General features: G+C 42.1%; 1 protein-coding gene across 2 annotated transcripts in view; it reads right to left on the reverse strand.

Moving 5' to 3' along the window:
* The window catches only part of dscamb (Down syndrome cell adhesion molecule b), a 122,989-nt gene that overhangs the window by 47,052 nt on the left and 56,467 nt on the right, over positions 1-19,470 (reverse strand). For both annotated transcript variants that reach the window (XM_078284039.1, XM_078284040.1), the window contains 3 exons: positions 2,255-2,401; positions 1,558-1,836; positions 371-646 (listed from right to left, as the gene is read on the reverse strand). In XM_078284039.1, the coding sequence (XP_078140165.1) occupies positions 371-646; positions 1,558-1,836; positions 2,255-2,401 (702 nt within the window). The remainder of the gene's footprint in view (positions 1-370; positions 647-1,557; positions 1,837-2,254; positions 2,402-19,470) is intronic.

Genomic DNA, 19,470 nt, shown 5'->3' on the forward strand with positions numbered 1-19,470 from the left:
TACAGCTCTCTGGCCACAGGAGACAGTTGCCTGAGCAACGCCGCCAAGGTAAGCTATTGGCCAGAGTGTCTGGAAGAGTGTGTGTGCATCTGTGTGTGTGTGTTTGTGAAGTCTGGGATGATCTTACTAATGGCAGCCTATAGCGCAGAGACACAGCAGGCTCTCATTAACACACAAGCCCTGTATTGATCTTCAAGGCCTAAATCTGTTTCTGCTTACTCACGGCTTATGCATACACACACACACAGGACAGCGGCAATTGTGTCGCATTTGTGTGCGCGGACACACACACACACTAGTACAATTACCTACTCTTGCTGTGCAGCACTGTTTACCGCTCCACCATATAATCCACATCCACCCATTTTACCTTCAAGGATGACTTGTACAAAGTCCTGTGCGGACATCTTGCCCTTCCTGGCGAAACACTGGTAGGCTCCGCCGTCACTCTTGGCCATTCCCTCCATGATCAGGTTCTCCCGGTTGATGCCGGTGATGCGGACGTTGTTGCCAGGGTAGATGATCTCTCCGTTGCGGTACCAGGACAGCTCGTACTCGTCTGAGCCGCTCACGCTACAGGACAGAGACACCTTGCTACCCACGCTGCCTTTCACCTTCCGGGGGCTGACCACCGCCTTCAAGGGCTCTAAAAATCAGAGACGTGTTTTATGTTAAAAGGAGGGTTGGTAGCACACTTCCTTTAGTGATTTAGCTTTTGTGATGATAGCAAGGTTGAAATGAAGACAGAGTAGGGTAGACAAGGGAGATTAAGTTCTGGTTGGATTTGAGTCTGTTTTTTGCTTTGTTTTGTTTTTCTAAAGGCACCAAGGCTGCCAAATAACGAAAGGTTGTTGGTTTGATCCTTGGCAGTGACAGGAGAGTGCATTCCAGCTGTCAGCTGACAACTTGAGGGCTGCTGGTTATGCAACCTATGGCACCCACCCACTCTGCTGAAGCGGCTGCCAGTCTATTGAAAGTTCAGACAATACATTTTAAGTGGGATAAAATGTCTTCAAAACAATCAATTACTCTGCACCATGAACAAAGCCAGTAGTGGAGTGACAGTGTTTTAACAGGGGGGCATCATACTGCAATTATGGTTTTGGATCTTTAACATGAATTTTGCATCTGGAAAACTGCTTGGCACTGGGAGTACATTGCACCATGCGATGGACTGGAAGGAGTCATGGCATGAATTCAGGAGACTGCTATCTTAACCCATCCAGTCCACTCAACATTCGAAATTTATACAACTCTTTAGGGTTACATTTGACCAAAGTTGTGTCCAGGGCCAGACACTGTGCATTTCATTCCATATCTATACATGTCCTAAGTTCTACAGAATGTAATGTGTGGGCCTGTATCTGTGCATAGTTACAGTCCTTGGCAGTAGGTCATGGTACTGAAAAGTGCTGTGCATATTTTCCCACTTCAACATCCACTCACATCACCATGGTTTATTCATATAATTACAGCTGACCACATCAGCTTCCCCTTTTTGCACATGATCAATCTACAGATCAGTCAGAACCCCTATCCCCTCCTCGTAAGACTCACGTTTGACCAGCAGCCGTCCCATGACCTCAGCGTTGCCGTAGCTGTTCCACACTTCACACACGTACGTCCCAGAGTCGCTGGGCTGGGTGCTCTCTATCAGCAAGCCGGTGATGGTCTGGCGGAAGCGGCTGTCAGGCTCCAGGGGGCTGTTGTCCTTCAGCCAGCGGTATTTGGGTGCTGGGTAGCCTGAAGCCTTACAGGGCAGCTCCACCCGCTGATTAATCATCACCTCACGGCGGTCAAAGCCATCCAAGATGCCTGGCTCAGCGTTGGTGGGGTCTGGAGAGGGTGATAGGAGAGGAGAATTTAGTGTTAATTAGTGGTGAGAAGTGCCAGGCACCTGACAGTACAATACGATATTGATTCTTGGGGTCATGATTCAGTTATATATACAATATATTTTGTAATGTGACAGAGCAGAGAGAGAAGTAGAGTGTGTTACATAAGTTTCAGGAAGGATGTTTTTTTTTTTGTGAGAGAAGACACAGTAATTTCTTTTAAACATGATAATGATTTTCAATGATAACAGGTCTTTGTTAGGATATGTATCCACATCCAATGCAGTATTTACATGTATATTAGGTCCTGTTGTCCTTGTACCATGTACCAGTATATATTGTGAACTCTGTAAGCGGTCACCAAGACAAATTCATGTGCTTGGCAATTAAACTGATTCCAATTCGGATCCAGCACTGACCTGACACAATGAGACGGGCGCTGTTGCTCTGCCGAGTCTCGCCGGTGTAGCGGTGGCGCGTGGTGCAGCGATAGTTATTCAGCCCATCCTCAGGCAGGACGTCCAGAATATACAAAGCTCCCGTGGATGTGATGAGATATCTTTGTCCTGGTGAAGATAAGAGGCGGCAGTGAAAAACATGAAAGGTACCGTACAATCTGTGGAGCTATTATACAGAAAGCAAGAGAACTTTTATATTTCCTTTTCCGGCATTTAGGCATCTGTGTCCATAATAACTCACAATGAGTGTAGCAGCAGAATATGCTTAAATACCACCAACATTAGAAGTAATTAATAGTAACAAGTGCAATGGTCGAAGCCTTATCACCCAGACAATAGAGGCAGCAAACTCCTACTTCAGTAGAAGTGACACGTATATCAAATGAAGCATACACATTTATCCATAACTGTCAAACATACAGTAATCCTATATGAGTCACAAAATGCCATCTGCATATTAAATCTTTGAACTCTAATAGCCTTTATTGTCCCGTCCTGCACTTCTACTGTTCTACTGTAGTAACCTAGCTGGTGCCAACCTCTGGTACAGAAAACCAATCCCTCTTTGGCTGTCACAGCCAGTTCAGTATGTGCGGTAATATTATGTTAATTCTGCAGATCAAACCAGGCTGAGTGGGGTTGTCAACATCCATAAGGAAGGAAACGTTCCTCCCCGCCATCACATGCATGCCCACATTCCCACGGGAGCAGATTGATGTCAAAACTGATCGAAAAAGCAATTTACAGGAGATTGTCTTCACTGCGCAGTGGTGGGCATGCTAAGACAGAGGCAGCTTAGCGAGCATTTAGGGCCCGAGGAGAGGCAGCCCGGTAACAGCTACAGGTAAAATGTTGGAGGGGTACAGAGGGAACAGACACTGACATCACAGGGTTAAAGGAAAATACCGGTGTCATTTACATTTATAGCTCATTTGCCACTGTTTTACATTTGCCCCAATCATTTTGCAATGCATGTCATATGTGATATCAATTTTTTTTAATGTTTACTTGTTTTTCAGTGTTTTTACAATACATACTTTACAGTGTCAAACCTAGCTTGAAATTACTCTCTCAGCTAACAAAGATGCCCCAAATAAGAAGACATGGATGCGACAATAAAGTTTATAAGGCAGCATGTTTTCGACGGATTATTTCCTGGAGGAGACTTCCATTTCTTCCTGTGGGTGTCAGGTGATTGACAGTAAGCAGAGCGTAACGTAATGTTCACATTGATATGAAAACTCTCGGGCACAATGAAATAACGATTAAACAGAGACGGATTGACAAAACCAAATTAGGGCTTCATGTTTACTGTGATGGATTATCTAGCTCAGGTAATTTTCAAGTCTGTGGAAGTTGTTTTTCATACGGTACAAAAATGAATGGCAGCAAATGGCTGCTTCTGAAGGGAGGAAAAGAAGCCCAGATATCTCCAACTATACTGACTGTGTGCAGACACCAGCAGGAATAATGTAAAGGAGAGGGGCAACATAGAGGATTGGCACAAATTTAAACAAACACACTTAAAAAAAAAACAATGGGTTACAGTGACTGAGGTGGAATTGTTCTATCCTCTTTGTTTGAGAAACTTTGACTGCTTAGATTAGCCAAAATTCTCTCTGCATGTTTGATTTTGATTGCACCCCAATGTCTAATGTGAATGACTCATCCAAGGGTGGGACCAGCTGGGGCTGTGTGGGAGCCACTGAAGAAGATTAGCAGTGGGTAATTCATTTAAATTGAACAAGGGAGCAGTGGGTTTCCCATAATATTGGAGAATGACTGCTGCTCATCCAGACAAAATTAGCTAGAAGTTACAGTACAGTATGATACATTGCACATACGCAGTTTTTATATTTATTGTTGGGGTTTTGGACAAGATGGCCTTCATCAGAGCATACATTTCCAAGCCGAAAGAACAGCAACATATCTGAAAAATGCATGGACAAGCAGGTGCACAGTTCCTCTTTTCTGTGTGGCTCAACAAATTGGAATTCACCCCCATAGCTCACCTAAAGCCGCCCCTATAGCTCAGGGAGATAAATACTTCACACTATACTTGCAGTGTTGCTCCTGCATTTCATGTTAAAGGGTTCGGCACAAGCTGAGCTACAGTGTTACTGGGCAGAACTGTTTGAATAATGGCACGGCACAAACCAATTAGCTGAAAGAAATATTTATAAGAAATAGCCTAAATGTAATTTTCTTCAAACACTAGATTCTACACTAATGTTAACATCAAAACAGTAGATGTTTTAATATTCCACTTGAGACTAATACATATGAAAGAAGCAAAGCACGCTTAATATGCTTACATTTGATATGCGTTTTTGATGTTTATACATGCAAAGGAAAATCAACCTTGTGGGGTTAAGCAAACAGGGGGAATGCAGATAGAGGAGGGAGAAGCAAAAATTGCACAGCTATTGTAAGCATTGACCTAGATAGAACCGACAACAGATTCCATGGATTTGATGTCCTGAAGGGGTTTCACTGGTTTACATGCAGCGCTGAGAGATGGGCAACCAGCAAGTGGAATCCATAAAGAGAGGGAGGGAGGGTGTGAGTGTGTATGTGCACATGTATGTGTGTGTGTGTGTGTGTGTGCGTGTGTGTGTAGGTGCCGGTAGGCCATATATGCATGCGAGTATGCGAGACGATTGGTGGGAGGGAATCTTCTCAGAGGTTGTGGAGGCCAGATACAATAAACACTTGTATTAACCATTATTGTGCTACTGTTTACTATCATAGTCTTTTCTTTTTAGCTACATTTTCACAGGTTTTGCACACATCTTGAGACGGGGCAGAACATTTATTTAATCATTTTATCATTTATCTTGCATGATATTTAGGTATTTTTATAAACACCTGTCACATTGTAAAAAAAAAAAGAAAAATACTATGATACAGGGACGTGATGATCAGTAACACGAAAAAGCAAGAAAAAAAGCAGGAAATCAACCTACTACCCATTCAACAGGAATGAGAGTTGTATATCAAAAAAAAGGTGAAATCCTTGAAAAACTGGAAAATAATATCCCTGATTACCAAGTAACAGCAATAACAAATTCAGACATCTCCTCCAAAGCTGTCCACTCCACACTGCCTCTCTTTCTTTTTTCTCTCCTCCCCTCTAGCTTCTCCATTTTGATTCTGTACTGGTCCTCTGAAATCTCACTGTGGAATCCATCTTGAGTGAGACAAAATGGTATTTCTCTCCAGCCGCTGTGAGCTACTGCAATTTTCTCTTCAAGCACCTCTATGCTCCTGCAATGGCTTTTAAGACGTCAGAGCCCAGTTATTGTGTTATGACAGAATGAAGTGCAGGCAGAGGGGACGCTACAGCAGGGAGGGGAATCAGAATGAGAGCTATTGTATTGAATTGTATTGTATTGTATTTCTTTTCCACTGCCCACCCCCTTTAATTCTCTTCTTTTGTCTTTAACCCGCTCACTGCATCTTTCTCACCATTTACTATTGGCTACTGTAATAACATTATCATTCCCTGTTCACTATCCCAATATGATTTCAGTCAATAAATTCTGCATAATGGTCTTTAAACAGACAAAATATCATGTAAACAATATGTAAACTACAGTACAGTATTAACTGCTATGGTAATAAGGCAGTAATTCAAGTAACAGTGCCCAGTTTCATTAAAAATCCTTGGCACACAGATTTCTTTATTATTGTCAGAAAGTGGAGCCCCTTCCCTCCACTCATTCACAGCCACTGCTACTGTAAAGTGAAAAAGTGCTCCACTCCACCAGACACACTTTATCTAATCATCCCCACTTTGCCAGAGACAGAATCTAATACGTACAGCAGGCTCTCACACTCAGCAGGCTAAATAAGCCCAGACGTATAGATGAGCTAGTGTCACAGCATCCTCACTGTTTAAAGAAGCAGAGAAGTCATGATGTTCCCATGATTTAAATGGGAGGAGAGTGAGTTTAGCTGACAGTGTACAACCCAGTAACTAGAATGAATTAGTGATAAAACTATCAACACCTTGATCTCAAATTGCTATGCTGTAGCCTATGTGGTGTGTTTTGTAAGTGCTTTGTGTTTCTGGCATATTAGCTAAAAAAAGGGACAAAGTAGTCAGCAGTACCATGAACTTTCAGATACTGACAATTTCTATTTCATTGTGTAGTACTGGTTGATCAGTAGTTTTTTCAGCATACTGAATTTGAAAATGGTTTGGATGTTGGAAAAATATGAACTGTAAAAGAGGGACATAAAAATGTGACTACTGTATAATCAGCGGTGGAAAGTCTCAAAGAACATCTACTCAAGTACTGTACTTGTACATTTCAGAGGGAAATATTGTACTTTTTATTCCACTACATTTATCTAATGACTGTAGTTACTAGTTACTTGGCAGAATAAGGTTTTACATACAAAACATACGATAAGCTCATAAAATATGTTGCATTGTTAGAGTTTAAACTACCAAACTACCCAACAGTAGGCTATATGGATGATACTTAAGTACATTTTACTGCTAATACTTCTATACGTATACTTAAGTAGAGTATTTTCCATTATGGTATTGTTACTTTTACTTAAGTAAAGGATTTGAGTACTCCACCACTACAATACCTTGTGATGTAATTCATGTTAAACTAAACTTTCCAATCACTGTGTCAGCATTGGGGCGTCGGTGCGGTTTGAATGTAGGTTGAAAATGTTTACTGCAGATAGTAATTACTGTCAGGACTGTGTATGTACTTAACACTTTTTGGACACAGTGCGGTAATTGTTTAAAGGGTAAGTTAGTGGGTCAGTGTTGTTATTCTTTAAAGGGAAGGTGGGGCCGGCTCTACAGCACACTGTGACTCAGACAGTGAGAGACCCAGTTCTAGTCGGGTCACCAGAGACACAGAGATGATGGATGGGGCTGGGAATGTTCTAGGGCTGTGTGGTAACTTCTCTGGCCCACTTCAACTCTCCTAAGTGAGAACAGCCATTATATTAATATTGAATACAGACAGATGTCTATCTTAGACTTACAGTGCATGTGTTGAGGAAATGTACTATGCATCCGGATATTTTCCAGCTCATAAATGACTTATACAATATCTTTTTTTCCTCAATTATTTCAGCAGTGGTGGGCCATCACAGAAGAAAACCAAAATGTTATTTAGGTCAATTTCCCTCCAAAAGTACAACTACAGGGACCTGCATTTGGAGATGGTGTTTTTAATCACAGCAACACAAGTGATACAATCCGTACTTGGACCAAAAATGCGACAAAAAACCCCCGGGATGGAATCAAAACAAAACCCAAACCCCTGACCAACACGGCTACAAAAACATTAGAGAGGAAACCTCCTGCGGTGGTAATGTCAGAGGAGTGAACGATGTTCTCAGACTAATTGCTGGCTGCTCAGGGTCAGTGGTGCGTTGCGTCGCGAAACAAGGCGCAGGGGGCCAGAGATCGGATCGCAGCTTTAATCTGAGCTGATTGAGGTCAGATCGCAGGACTGAACTCTCCACCACAGAACTCCTCAGGGCTGCAGGGCTACATGCAGAGAAACCTAGATGAGCACCATCTGATCGAGAAAATATCTATCTATCTATCTATCTATCTATCTATCTATCTATCTATCTATCTATCCATCTATGTATCTGCCTTGCATTATAGAATTCATTAACTGATAAAGAATTCATTAAATTCATTGAACTGAACCCCTGATCCTGGCACTGCACTGTAACCACTGAGCTCCATAGCAGACCACAGGTACTGTCAGGTGGGTGCATGCAGACACTGTGGCTCTCTCCTAGATCCATTTAATTTACATGATGACTCTCAAATCAATAAAGGACACGCTAATGGTCAAACTGCTGTAGCACACTTTAAATCAGTGGATATAAACCTTTTTAATGCCATGGGACAGTAATGCAAGAACCAAAGTCCATGATACACTTAATTATGTCACATTGTCAGATGTCAAGGCATCATATGCTCATATAAAAGGTTTCATGGTTGTCAAGAACTGTATCATATTATGTAGCATTTCATGGGAAATTGGCCAATGGCCACAGCAGAAAAACAGCAACAGCAAGAACAACAATAACAAGGAAACAGCAAACATGTCGTCCCCCACGAATGATGTAGTTCCCATCTAGGCCAATCAGTAACAAATATGTTATATGTTGTTTTGAGCTGTAATTGTAGTTCCACCTTGCTCCAATCAGTGAATACTGGAATAAAGCGGTGAGATGCATAATTTCCCCAAGTTTTGTCAAAATCGAATCAGTGATGTCTCAAATATTGCGCATGACACATGGTTTAGCAAACAAATGATGTAGCGCCCCCTTTGGGTTGATCAGAGCAATTCTGAAAATGTGAGAACGCAGTGGTGAGATGCATCATTCCCCAAAATAACGAACAAAATGCAACAAGCAAACAAACATTGTAGTGACCCCCTCAGGCCAATCAGTGCAATTTTAAAAATGCCAGAATGGAGGAATGAGATGCATCATTCCCTTAAGTTTTGTGTTTTTTGAAGATATTGTGTGTGACACACAATTACACAAACGTAGCCCCCCCTTAGGCCAATCAGTGTAATTTTGAAAATGCTGCAATGGAGTAATGGCACGCATCAAACTCCCAAAGCTTCATCAAAATCTGATCAGTGGCGTCTGAGATATTGTACATACAAATGTGACCTGACACACTTTGGAACACCTTCGCAAAATATGTATGTGAAGTTTGATTGCTCTAGCATTAATTTAGGTTTTACTGTAGGTTTGTGCATCTATTTGATTCTATGTCATAGAAGCAGTTATTGGCTAAAATGCAAAGTTACTTGTAATAGTGCCACCATCTGGCCAATTGGTGTATTTGTTTTTTTTTTTGGGGGGGGGGGGGGCTGAGTAGTGGGGGAGATTTGAAACCTATCCACCAAAATTGGTTGCTGTGGGACTCTGAGCTCTGAGCTCCTTTTTTAGGCATAAAAACAAGAAGCAGAGGAAAAATCCTAACAAAAGCAATAGGGGTCCATCACCTGCGGTGCTTGGACCTCAGATAACACAAATACTAATACAAATACTAATACTAATACTTATACTAAAATCAGGACAAAAACAAAAAGCTTTCAGCCACTGAACAGAGACCTATAAAAAATCTCTACTTCTTAATGCACCTGCTATCTGCATGGATTTTAGGAATACAAGCAAATGACAGAGCTGCCATTGAAACCCTGGTGAAGAAGGCATCTTTGGTTCAGTGAAAGATTTGGCTTCAGAGCTAGAATGCTAAGAGACTCTCTGTTTCTTATTCACCCTCAAACACCTCTGTGTTCCTGTCTGGCTCATTCTCCTTCCTCTCCCTGCTTCTTTCTCTCTCTCTCTCTCTCTCTCTCTCTCTCTCTCTCTCTCTCTCTCTCTCTCTCTCTCTACCCCCCTCTCTCTCCCTCTCTCTGTGTCCTGAATGCTAAAATAGTGGCTGGCTGTGTCAGAACACTGCAATGAAATCCCGCAGTCTCAAACGCCCACATCTAGTAAATGCCTTCCTTTACTAAAAAAGTTGGCTGCAAAGCGATATTTCACTTTGGTTCAGCATTTAGTTTTTAACAGGTAAATCCTGATATGAGCTAATGAACAGTAAACTTCAGACATTAGCTGAAACAATAATGAATCATCATCATTCCATATTTGGGCCTTTTTTGCAACTGTCTTTGTCACTAGAAATGATTATCTATTTCATATTTGCCACAGATCACAGAAATAATAATATTGCTGTACTGTTTGAATTATTTCCTTTTTTGAAAAGGGAAGCAAACGATTTTTAAAACTATTAAAACCTTTATTTTACTATTAAAATTGGTGGATGACCTAAAATAAATACAAATGGGGAAAATACATAACATTTTTTTTTTTTAAATAATGCTTTAAAATTCTCTAAAAGAAGAGAAAAACAGAGGACACAAATAAAAACAAAAACAGCAGCCAGACACTATACTGTCTATAGTTAATAATTATGACAAGATTCAAATACTACAGGTATTACAAGTGCTACCACTGAAAGTCAGCAGTGTTCAGGGAAATTAATGTAGACAAGATGCAGGTCATTATAGTATTTTTAGTAGTTAATAGGTTTTAGTAGGTTTAATTGACAATTGACAAGTGCTGTCATTGAAGGCAAGGGAGGAATCTTGTATCAGTGACTTTTTCTTACTGTGTTTCTTATTCATCCCAAAAACACATCTGTGCATCACAGGTTTGTTTGCCGTCATAAACCAACCACTCAATCAGCTAATGACGAACAGGCACCGGAGTGTCAATAATAAATGTGAATAAGTGTGACGAAGTGTGTCACCGTTGCTTTTGCTTCCATTTCCTGGTTCTCGCTCAGCCACATCAAAACACCACTTAAGGCCACGAGTCCTTTGATCCTTCACTCAGACTTGATCTTTTAAAATAACACTCAAATGCCACCCAGACAGGCACTTAAAATCTTTTTCTTTTCTTTCTTTTTTGAGAATTATTTCAAAACAAGATCTAGTTGTGCGGTAGACACGCAGAATGAATTGCCAATTGCAGTGACTGGTAGTGTTATACCACCCTTGCTGTAAATTAAAGATGGGTTTTCATTTATCATAAATGATTCAAGTGTGTTGTAATCCATGCAAAAAATGTCCAACTGCCATGAGATGAACTATTCATATTTAATAAACAATTGAACAAGTGAAAGATGTCATCTTAATAAATCATGGGACCCCCCTATTTCAGAGTATCTTGCTCTTTGGCCCTGGTCAGATTGCTACACTAGTTTGAGGCTGTGATTCAATCAGTAGAGCTAAAAGCACCAATACAAAAACACTAACACATAGCTGTAGAAAAGCATACGACAAAACCTCTCGAAACATACAGAAACATGAAACATGTACAAACCCAGAACGTACACAAAGCCTCTTATACTGTACATTAGCACTAATTAACTTCTGGAGGTTATGCAATTATCACAAACATCACAGCAGCCGCTGAATCAGACGAATCCCAGTGGGCTTGTGAAGATGTTGACCTCTATACCTCGCTCTCTGCATCACGAGAGACTGACTGCAATAAAATCCTGCTCTCCATATTTTCGCTTTAGCCCCTTACTGTATCTTCCACATTTCACTGTCGGCTGCCGTGACATTTCTTTTTTGAGATCGATTGCTGCTTTTGTTTTTGTTTTTTGTTTTTTAGAAAAGATAGAAGTGGGGGACAGCAGGTCAGTTTCTCAAATTTCAGAAATCATAAAAAAACATCATTTGACCTAGCAAAAATCCATTCCCAATGAAATGAAAAAAAAAAAGCATATATATACAAATAATCATGGATATATATGTATACTTTACAGAAAGATGGTTCTAAATAAGAGAAAACAAATACTGTGAATAGATGTACATATATACAAAGTAAGCATGACATGTTTGCTATCAACAGAAACCCTGTTGTACCATTGTACCTTCATTTAGAATTATAGATTGTAGAATTATCACTTGAATTGTGGAGATATGAGCAAAGCCTATTGCATAGTGACGCCTACAGCTGTACAGGTGTAGATTAAGTTGACACTACGCCACACACCACTATAGATGATAGCCTTGCAAAGCATGTTGCCGATAACAACACTCACCGCTCTCAACATGGAGTACACACAGGAACGAGAGCGAACAATAAGGTGAGGGTACAGCCGGCTACATGGAGGCGCTCTATTGTTTCGGGGGCTGTGAAACAATAGTATGTTGCGATGATGGAGGAAGGATAATGTAGTGTGCATTTCACTGAGCCATGGACTTGAAGGAAGAAAAGCGCTGCACCTGTGTGGAGAGCAGCTTTAGCACGGCCGCGGCGGGAGAGCAGCATCGTACAAGAGCGCATGGAGAGAGGATTAATTTTACATTAATGTATAGTAGCTTGCTGAGCTTGGCTGCAGGCGTGCACAGACACACACACACACACACATATCCGCACACACAGACATGCCCGCACACACACACACATGCACACACACACACACCCACCACACAAACTGCTGAAAAGGAGAGTCAGGTCTCCAAGGTTAAAGAGTCGGGGGTTTTGTTGATGTCTTTGATGAGGTTAGCAATCCAGTAATCTCCACTGTAAGCCCAAAGCCATTAAACAGCATGTTGCTAAGCAGATCTGTACATTGGATAAGGTCAGGGCAGCAGCATCACAACAACAACACAAGGTAAAGACAAGACACTCTTATTTTTCAGTAAGGTTGCCATGTCACAGGGCTTATAACCATTAGTCAAAACTAGCTAACAGTTAACAGAATAACAGCACTACTCTCCCTATTAGGTACAGTAAGAATCACAAGGATGCTTCTTGTAAGTAGCTTATCCTTTTAAAACCAATGTTCACTTTAAGTTTTTTTTAATGACATTGACCATATACTATACTGAAGGTCTTTGTTCAATTACGGCTATAACATGTTGAAACCACAAGCTATTGCTTAGAAAGCAGCGATGCTCAAAATTAGTGTGAGATGGAAATCTAACGGACATTCAGCACCAGTTTTGTGATTCAAATTTCAAGAGGATTGGGTACGGCCCATTGTCTCTAAAATGTGTTCTGTTTTCAGATAGCCACCTACAGTACTGTGTTTAGGTACAATTGGGTATGGGTGTTTCAGCTAGGTAATGAGGAACATTGCGGCAAGTGGGGGCGAGGTCGAGTGTTGGTCAGTTGGCAGAGTGACGAGGGCTTGATGACACAATGAGGTGCACCCGATTCCTCTTGCCCCATATCAGTCTCCTGTGTTTTTAGTAGGGTGGATGCCTGTAGGGGAAGAAGGGACTGTTGGAGCTAAGGTGAGCAGATTTTTTTGGAGCATGGTGGCACTGGAGCAAGATGTTGGTGGCCTCTCAAATAGGATATTAAAGTAGGTCCATTGCCTTTGCCCAGCCACCATGGCCGCAACTGTGCACCTACTGGTGGACTATCTCACCATTCAACTGCTGATGAAGGAGAAGACCCCAGCCTGTCCCACACCAGTCCCTCGCCTTAGGCAGTCTCTTGCCTCCATGCTTCTCTTTTCCTTCATACCACAATATTTCCACAGCCAACCGGCCAGCTAACAACTCTAATCATTTACAATAACATTACAGTGTACTGTATGTCATTTTTAATAAACCATCTCTATAACCCACAGCAGGAGACACTGTTGTCAACTGTAGCACTCTGTGTTTGACTCCATGTTTGGAAAATAATACCCACAGATGGATAGTAAAATGAGTAATTAAATCTAGCCTTCTATTTCCACCATACTGCAGAGAGGATGTTGGCTTTGGGCTGCTAAATTGTGTGTGTGCGTGTGTGTGTGTGTGTGTGTGTGTGTGTGTGTGTGTGTGTGTGCGCGTACATGTGCGCACATGCAACATGTGTAGCAGTCTGCCATCATAACCTAATTATTGCAGCAGCTTAACAACAGCAATTAGCACATTTCCATCAGACGACACTAATTTGTGAATTCCATTCCCTCACCATTCAGGCCCAACAAATGAGAGAGAGGGGGAGAGAGTGAGAGAGAGAGAGAGAGAGACTTCATTCGCCATTGAGCTACTGGCAATGCTAAATCCATATCTATAGAGCTGTGAAAATTGCTTATGGTAATTGCAGTTATTGTAAAACTAGGCTGAAGCTTTAATGAAATTTCAAATTTTAATCATTTGTTTTTTGTAAAGTCCGCGTTTACTGACTTCTCCCCCAGGGACCCAGCGGATGTTTGCTCATTTGACTTCCCAATAAAATGCCACTCCCAAACATCTCCCTTAGATAAATGAAATTGTTCCATCAAACAAATGGTTTCCTCTCACTCTAGGGGATGAGAATCCCATCTTGGATATGCAGGTTCATATCCAGAAGTGTATGGCTATCTAGAATACTACAAATTGATGGTAGCTCTGTAGGAAAGTAGTAATGATCAAAATGATCTATAATATCCAAAGATAACTAAGAAAGATCCAATTTGGAATGTCAGGAATATTTAAGGAGCTTCAGCTGAGACATTAACATCTGCCATTTTGAAATCAAATCATCCTGCTGCTTGAATTTTACAGGTTTCTTTCTGATTTCTTGCATATCTCTCCTTAAACTACAGTAGTAGATTTTACAGTGGTTAAAAAAAGAAGAAGTAAAAAACAAAAAGCTTGTCAGGAAAATTCCCCCAATTCTGCATTTATCCTGTATTACTACTGCAGGATTTTTGAGGCAATTCCTCTTGGGGATGATGCAGCACCAGTGCAGCAATCAGAAAGTGTTAAAGCGGGACCTCTTCAGCGGTTACATCTGTATGTGCATAGGCCTGCTTTCGGAAATGTAAACTATCTTCTGGCTCCCCCTGCCCCCCCACCCACCCCTTCTCCCCCTCCCTTCCTCCCTCTCTCCCTCCCCCCTCCCCCCTGCCTCCTACCCACAGAGATGCATGTTGAGTGATAGGCCTGTGGATCAGTCTGGACAGTGCGTCTGAGGCCCTGGTTTTTAATAGGGTTCTGTTCCCAGTAATTACGCTGACACAATTTGATCAGCGCGGGGCTAAGTATCTTCATCTGAGGGAGATCGGGGGGAATTAACGCTGATGTAATAAGTACAATTTGTCACTATTAAGACGGAGGTGTTGACAGGAGCCGGTGTTGTCAGGGCAACTGATGGCTCTCCCTCGCTACAGTATGTATTCTACTGCATCCGGCGAGCAGAGCTGCCAGGCCCCCTCAATAATCGATTCCTTATGTTCCTCTGCACAGGCAAAAGCACACAAATACGTTATGACATACTGATATACACGTATTATACAGATGTACATGCATGTGCCGCAGGTATACATGCATGTGCACGATGCAGTCAGGCACACACACATATAGATGACACACACAGTACACACACACACACACCCAACCACACAGAGTAATGCTGCCCTTATTTGACTGCAGAGTGTGCTGTGCAGCAGCTCCTGTACATCAACGTCGTGATTGAGAGCTGCTGCTAGCTGCCTTCAGCTGCCCCGCTCCAACACTGGGGGGTGCACTCAGAGCAACACATTGGCCTGGTCTGCATCTGCACACACACACACACACACATATACACACACACACACATCCACATACCGCCAGACCCAGCGAGTCCGCCCCCAAAGCCGCAACAATACCATCGATCCGTCCACACGCTCGGGGCTCAGATATCTCTAGTATCAAGCTGTGGGTCAATCGCCCGCAACACACAACACAATCTTCGACACAATCTTCCATTATTTTCAAATCCATGTCAACAAAAGACGGCGATGGAAAATAGCTAGGATCTTTAGCGAGTAAGAGGCCCTCCTGCCTCAGAGCCGTGGCGTACTGGTGAATTTATAGGTGGATAAACTATGACAGTCACTGGTCATCACAAGGCAAACAAGCACCAGTGTACACCAAATAAATCACACTTTAAGAATTGTATTTAATTATGTTTATTTTCTTCAATAGACCTAATTTTGGTATGTCTCTCTATAGTGTATGTATTCCTATATAGATTTACAGTATTAACTGGGAAAGAAAGGCAGACTCTTTCTCACAAATTTAAAGTTTCGGTGGGTTTTCTCTCCATTACATCGCAGCCTGACTACCATAAAGAACAGGATATAAATCTATCAATTGATTATATCATAGAGAATAGGCAAGCTATCAAAAGTATTGACAGCGTTTGTCATAAATTATGTAGAGATCGGAGAATATACCATTATTGATGGCTGCCCTTTAAAAAGCTTTTGGAAAAGGTCAGCAAATATGCAATCCTCTTAAGATCACAACATATTACAGTGATGCAGAGCTGCAACGTAAAACTGTGTGCTAATATTATTTAGCTATTTAGCTAAGATAAGATAAGCTACTGTGGAGCATGCACATTTTCATATCACAATGAAAGAGAATGCGCTGTTGTGCAAAGTACACAGTTTTTGTTGTTGTTGTTGTTGTTGTTATTTTTATCTGTCCCTATGATCACATCAATGGGGGACATGGTAAAGAGGTACAAAAATGCTATAATGATATTCAGAAAAAATCTTTGCTCCAATACTATTTCCTCTCCAGAAGTTGGACACATGAAGCCGTTATGCCAATATCACAACATTTTCCAGCTGTAGCATTCTGACATTAATGAGCAATAACACAAGAAAACAAAACAACAAATTATCCTGTTCTGAATCTAGGCTAAATCTGGCCTACAGTTCATAGCAACTTGAAATAACCCACATAACTACATATCACACTTCTGACAGATATGGCCCCCAGCAAAATTGTCATGTCTGTGCTTTGATACTGAGCAGCAGCAGCAACAACATCCATTTCACAATAAAACCCTGCTGTTCTTTACAGAAAATGACTCAATGAAGCATGTAAAAGGGTCAAAAACATACTGTGGATTACACACACGCCTTAGGCCCTAATTTACCTGAGAGAGCAGGTCAGAGGGAGATTAGGGAGAGAGAGATGGAGTGTGTGTGTTTGTGTGTGTGTGTGCGTGTGTGTGTGTGTGTGTGTGTGTGTGTGTGTGTGCTTGTGAAAGCAAGTGTGTGCAGGAGACAGAGAGACAGAGAGAAAAGAGAGAAAGAGCAGGTCAGTAAATGAGAAGAAAGGGAAGTAGAGGGTATGAAAGAGAAGTGCAGGAGTATCAGAGCTCCAGGAAACAGATGACACATGACACATGAGATTTCATTCTAGAAAACACAACATGTAGCCTGAGGCGTGTTTATGTCTCTTTTCAGATATGCACACAACGGTGAGGCGGGGCTAAGCGGGAAAAACACGCCAACTGGACACACTCTCATTGCCAATTACCATACAAACCATGTATTCTTCAGATCACCACTATCTATTTTCGATTTGGATGATGTTAGCCATCTCAACTTTTACATATTTGATGTCTCTGCTGTCAACTGACTGTAAAATGATTAGCAAGTTTGTAATGCTAACAAGCATAAAGGCAGACATAGACATGGACTGCGAGTTAGCTGTGCAGCACCAGTGTCTGGATGGGCTGTGTTTATTTGTCAACAGTGCTGTATCATTTGTGTCAGTCTTACAGTATCAGCCTTTGTTAGTGTCTGTCTGTCTTTCTATTATTCTATTATTCTCTGGCCTACTCTATATGCCGTACTACACCAAAATGTCATTAAACAAAAGGTAGCATTTCTTAAGCTTTCTCTTTCTTGTTGGTGTTAATGCGAAGATTTTGATGGATCTTTATTGTACAAAAAATGAGTCACCATACCCCACTACAATAGTCTTAAAGGGGAAACGAACCCTATTTAACACTCATTCAGTTTATACAGTATGTTACTCTCATGGCTTAGGCAATAAGGGTGAGATTGATTTGAAATATGAAGTTCATATCCATATGAACTGTTTTGAACAAGAAAACGTTCCAATATACCTAGATAACTGTCTCCTAGTAAACGTTACCATCCGTCTTTCTGAATTCCTGCTGATGACATGACGACCACCAGAACAACAGAGGAATTCCTAAGTGGCGTTCCTCATACAAAGCCTTGCTTCACTCCTCCCCTTGTGTCACATCTCCTTCTCCTGTCTTCAGCCTCCTTTCCCAAAGTTTTCAGGTTTTAAATATTGATGCTGTTTGTGGTGAACTTCAGTAGACTTCACTGTGCCCATTTTGTTCACCAAACACACTCAAAAGCTGTGCTTTTGTGATAATGGAGGCCCTTTCTTTGTGCTTTGAGATTTGTCTGGGCTAGAGTGCTTTGCGTCTGGTAGACTCAGGCCTTTTGACGGAGAGATGCATATCAAAAAAAACCTCTGAGACGCAGAAAGTTCAAACTAATGTTTGTGTCCTGGTAGCGGGGATGAAATCACCCTACATGCCTCGCCTATCGGCTGTCAGGGGCTCTGGGGTGGGCTTCAGGGTCACACACACACACACACACACACACACACAAGCGCACAGACTGCCGCCTGTGTGGCCCCTCCTTTCCAGCTGACTGCCCTTCGTCCATCAAGACCACTCACAAGGATAATTAATGTTGCCCGCCTGCTCTGAAATATCCTTGATGAGGCCCTGCGCTCCTCTGTGGAGGAGACCGCACTCAGGGAAAAAAAAAGTCACTAAAGATTCCTGTCATGTCACGTTGTTGTCTGGGGGTGACATAAAAGCCTATGACGTCTGACATTAACCAAAGGTCGCATGTAGACTCCTTCCTCAGCCGCCCTGGCTCCGAGCCTCAGAGGGATACGCGCTATCGTCCAATCACACGAGCGGACGGGGGCAACCGAACAGGAAGTGATACACTCTGAGCAGTGCGGCTCTATTTCGGGACGGGACAATGTTGTGACATAATCGCCTCTGGCAGCTCAAATCTGGATTTGGATGCTGAGGACTCATGATGATGAAAAATGTTAGGTTGTTTTATTTGACAAGGGGCTTGTTAGCAGTCAGAAAACATGCACTCATCTGGGAACGTGATGAGTGAATGATTTTGCAAACTGCTGATGATGGAGACTGACTGCATGGACGGGAATTGTGCTATCTGGGCATGGGATCTGATGGGGCATCTGTTATTTTGGAGCTCCTAGTCTGTGGCGCACACACACACACACTCACACACACACACACAAAATGCCTGCCAAGACGATGCATGAAAATTGTACATCACAGCATATCAAGCAAATGTGTATGTGCGAGCAAGTGTGTGTGTGTGTGTGTGTGTGTGCCTAGGGCTCAGTCAGCACTTCCACAGTGTGCTGTCCAGCTGACGTCAGGAGGGCAAGTGCTACTGTACCAGGCAGCCAGGCAACCCCCATCCACACCCCTGTGAATGCCCTGCTCTTTATCTATGCATCCATATGGCTCTCTCTTTCTCCTCCCCGTCTCTCGCTCTCTCCCTCTTATGATATCGCTATATCTCGTTTCCCTCTCTCTGTCTCTTTGTTTCCTTCCATCTCTCTTTCATCTCTCTCTGCCTATATGAGCCTCTCTCTCCTCTCTCCTCCTGTCTTTCTCTCTGCCTCCATATTGCCTCCCTTCTTACGCTCCTCTTTCTGTATTCATCTTTTCCTTTCTCTACCTCCACTTTTCTTTGTGCATTCCCCTCTTATTCTCCTATATAGTTGTCATTCCTCCTGTGCCTTCCTCTCGGGCCTCTTGTCATTCTCTCCCCCACT

Source organism: Centroberyx gerrardi, chromosome 6, assembly GCF_048128805.1.
Source record: "Centroberyx gerrardi isolate f3 chromosome 6, fCenGer3.hap1.cur.20231027, whole genome shotgun sequence".
Taxonomy (NCBI): domain Eukaryota; kingdom Metazoa; phylum Chordata; class Actinopteri; order Beryciformes; family Berycidae; genus Centroberyx; species Centroberyx gerrardi.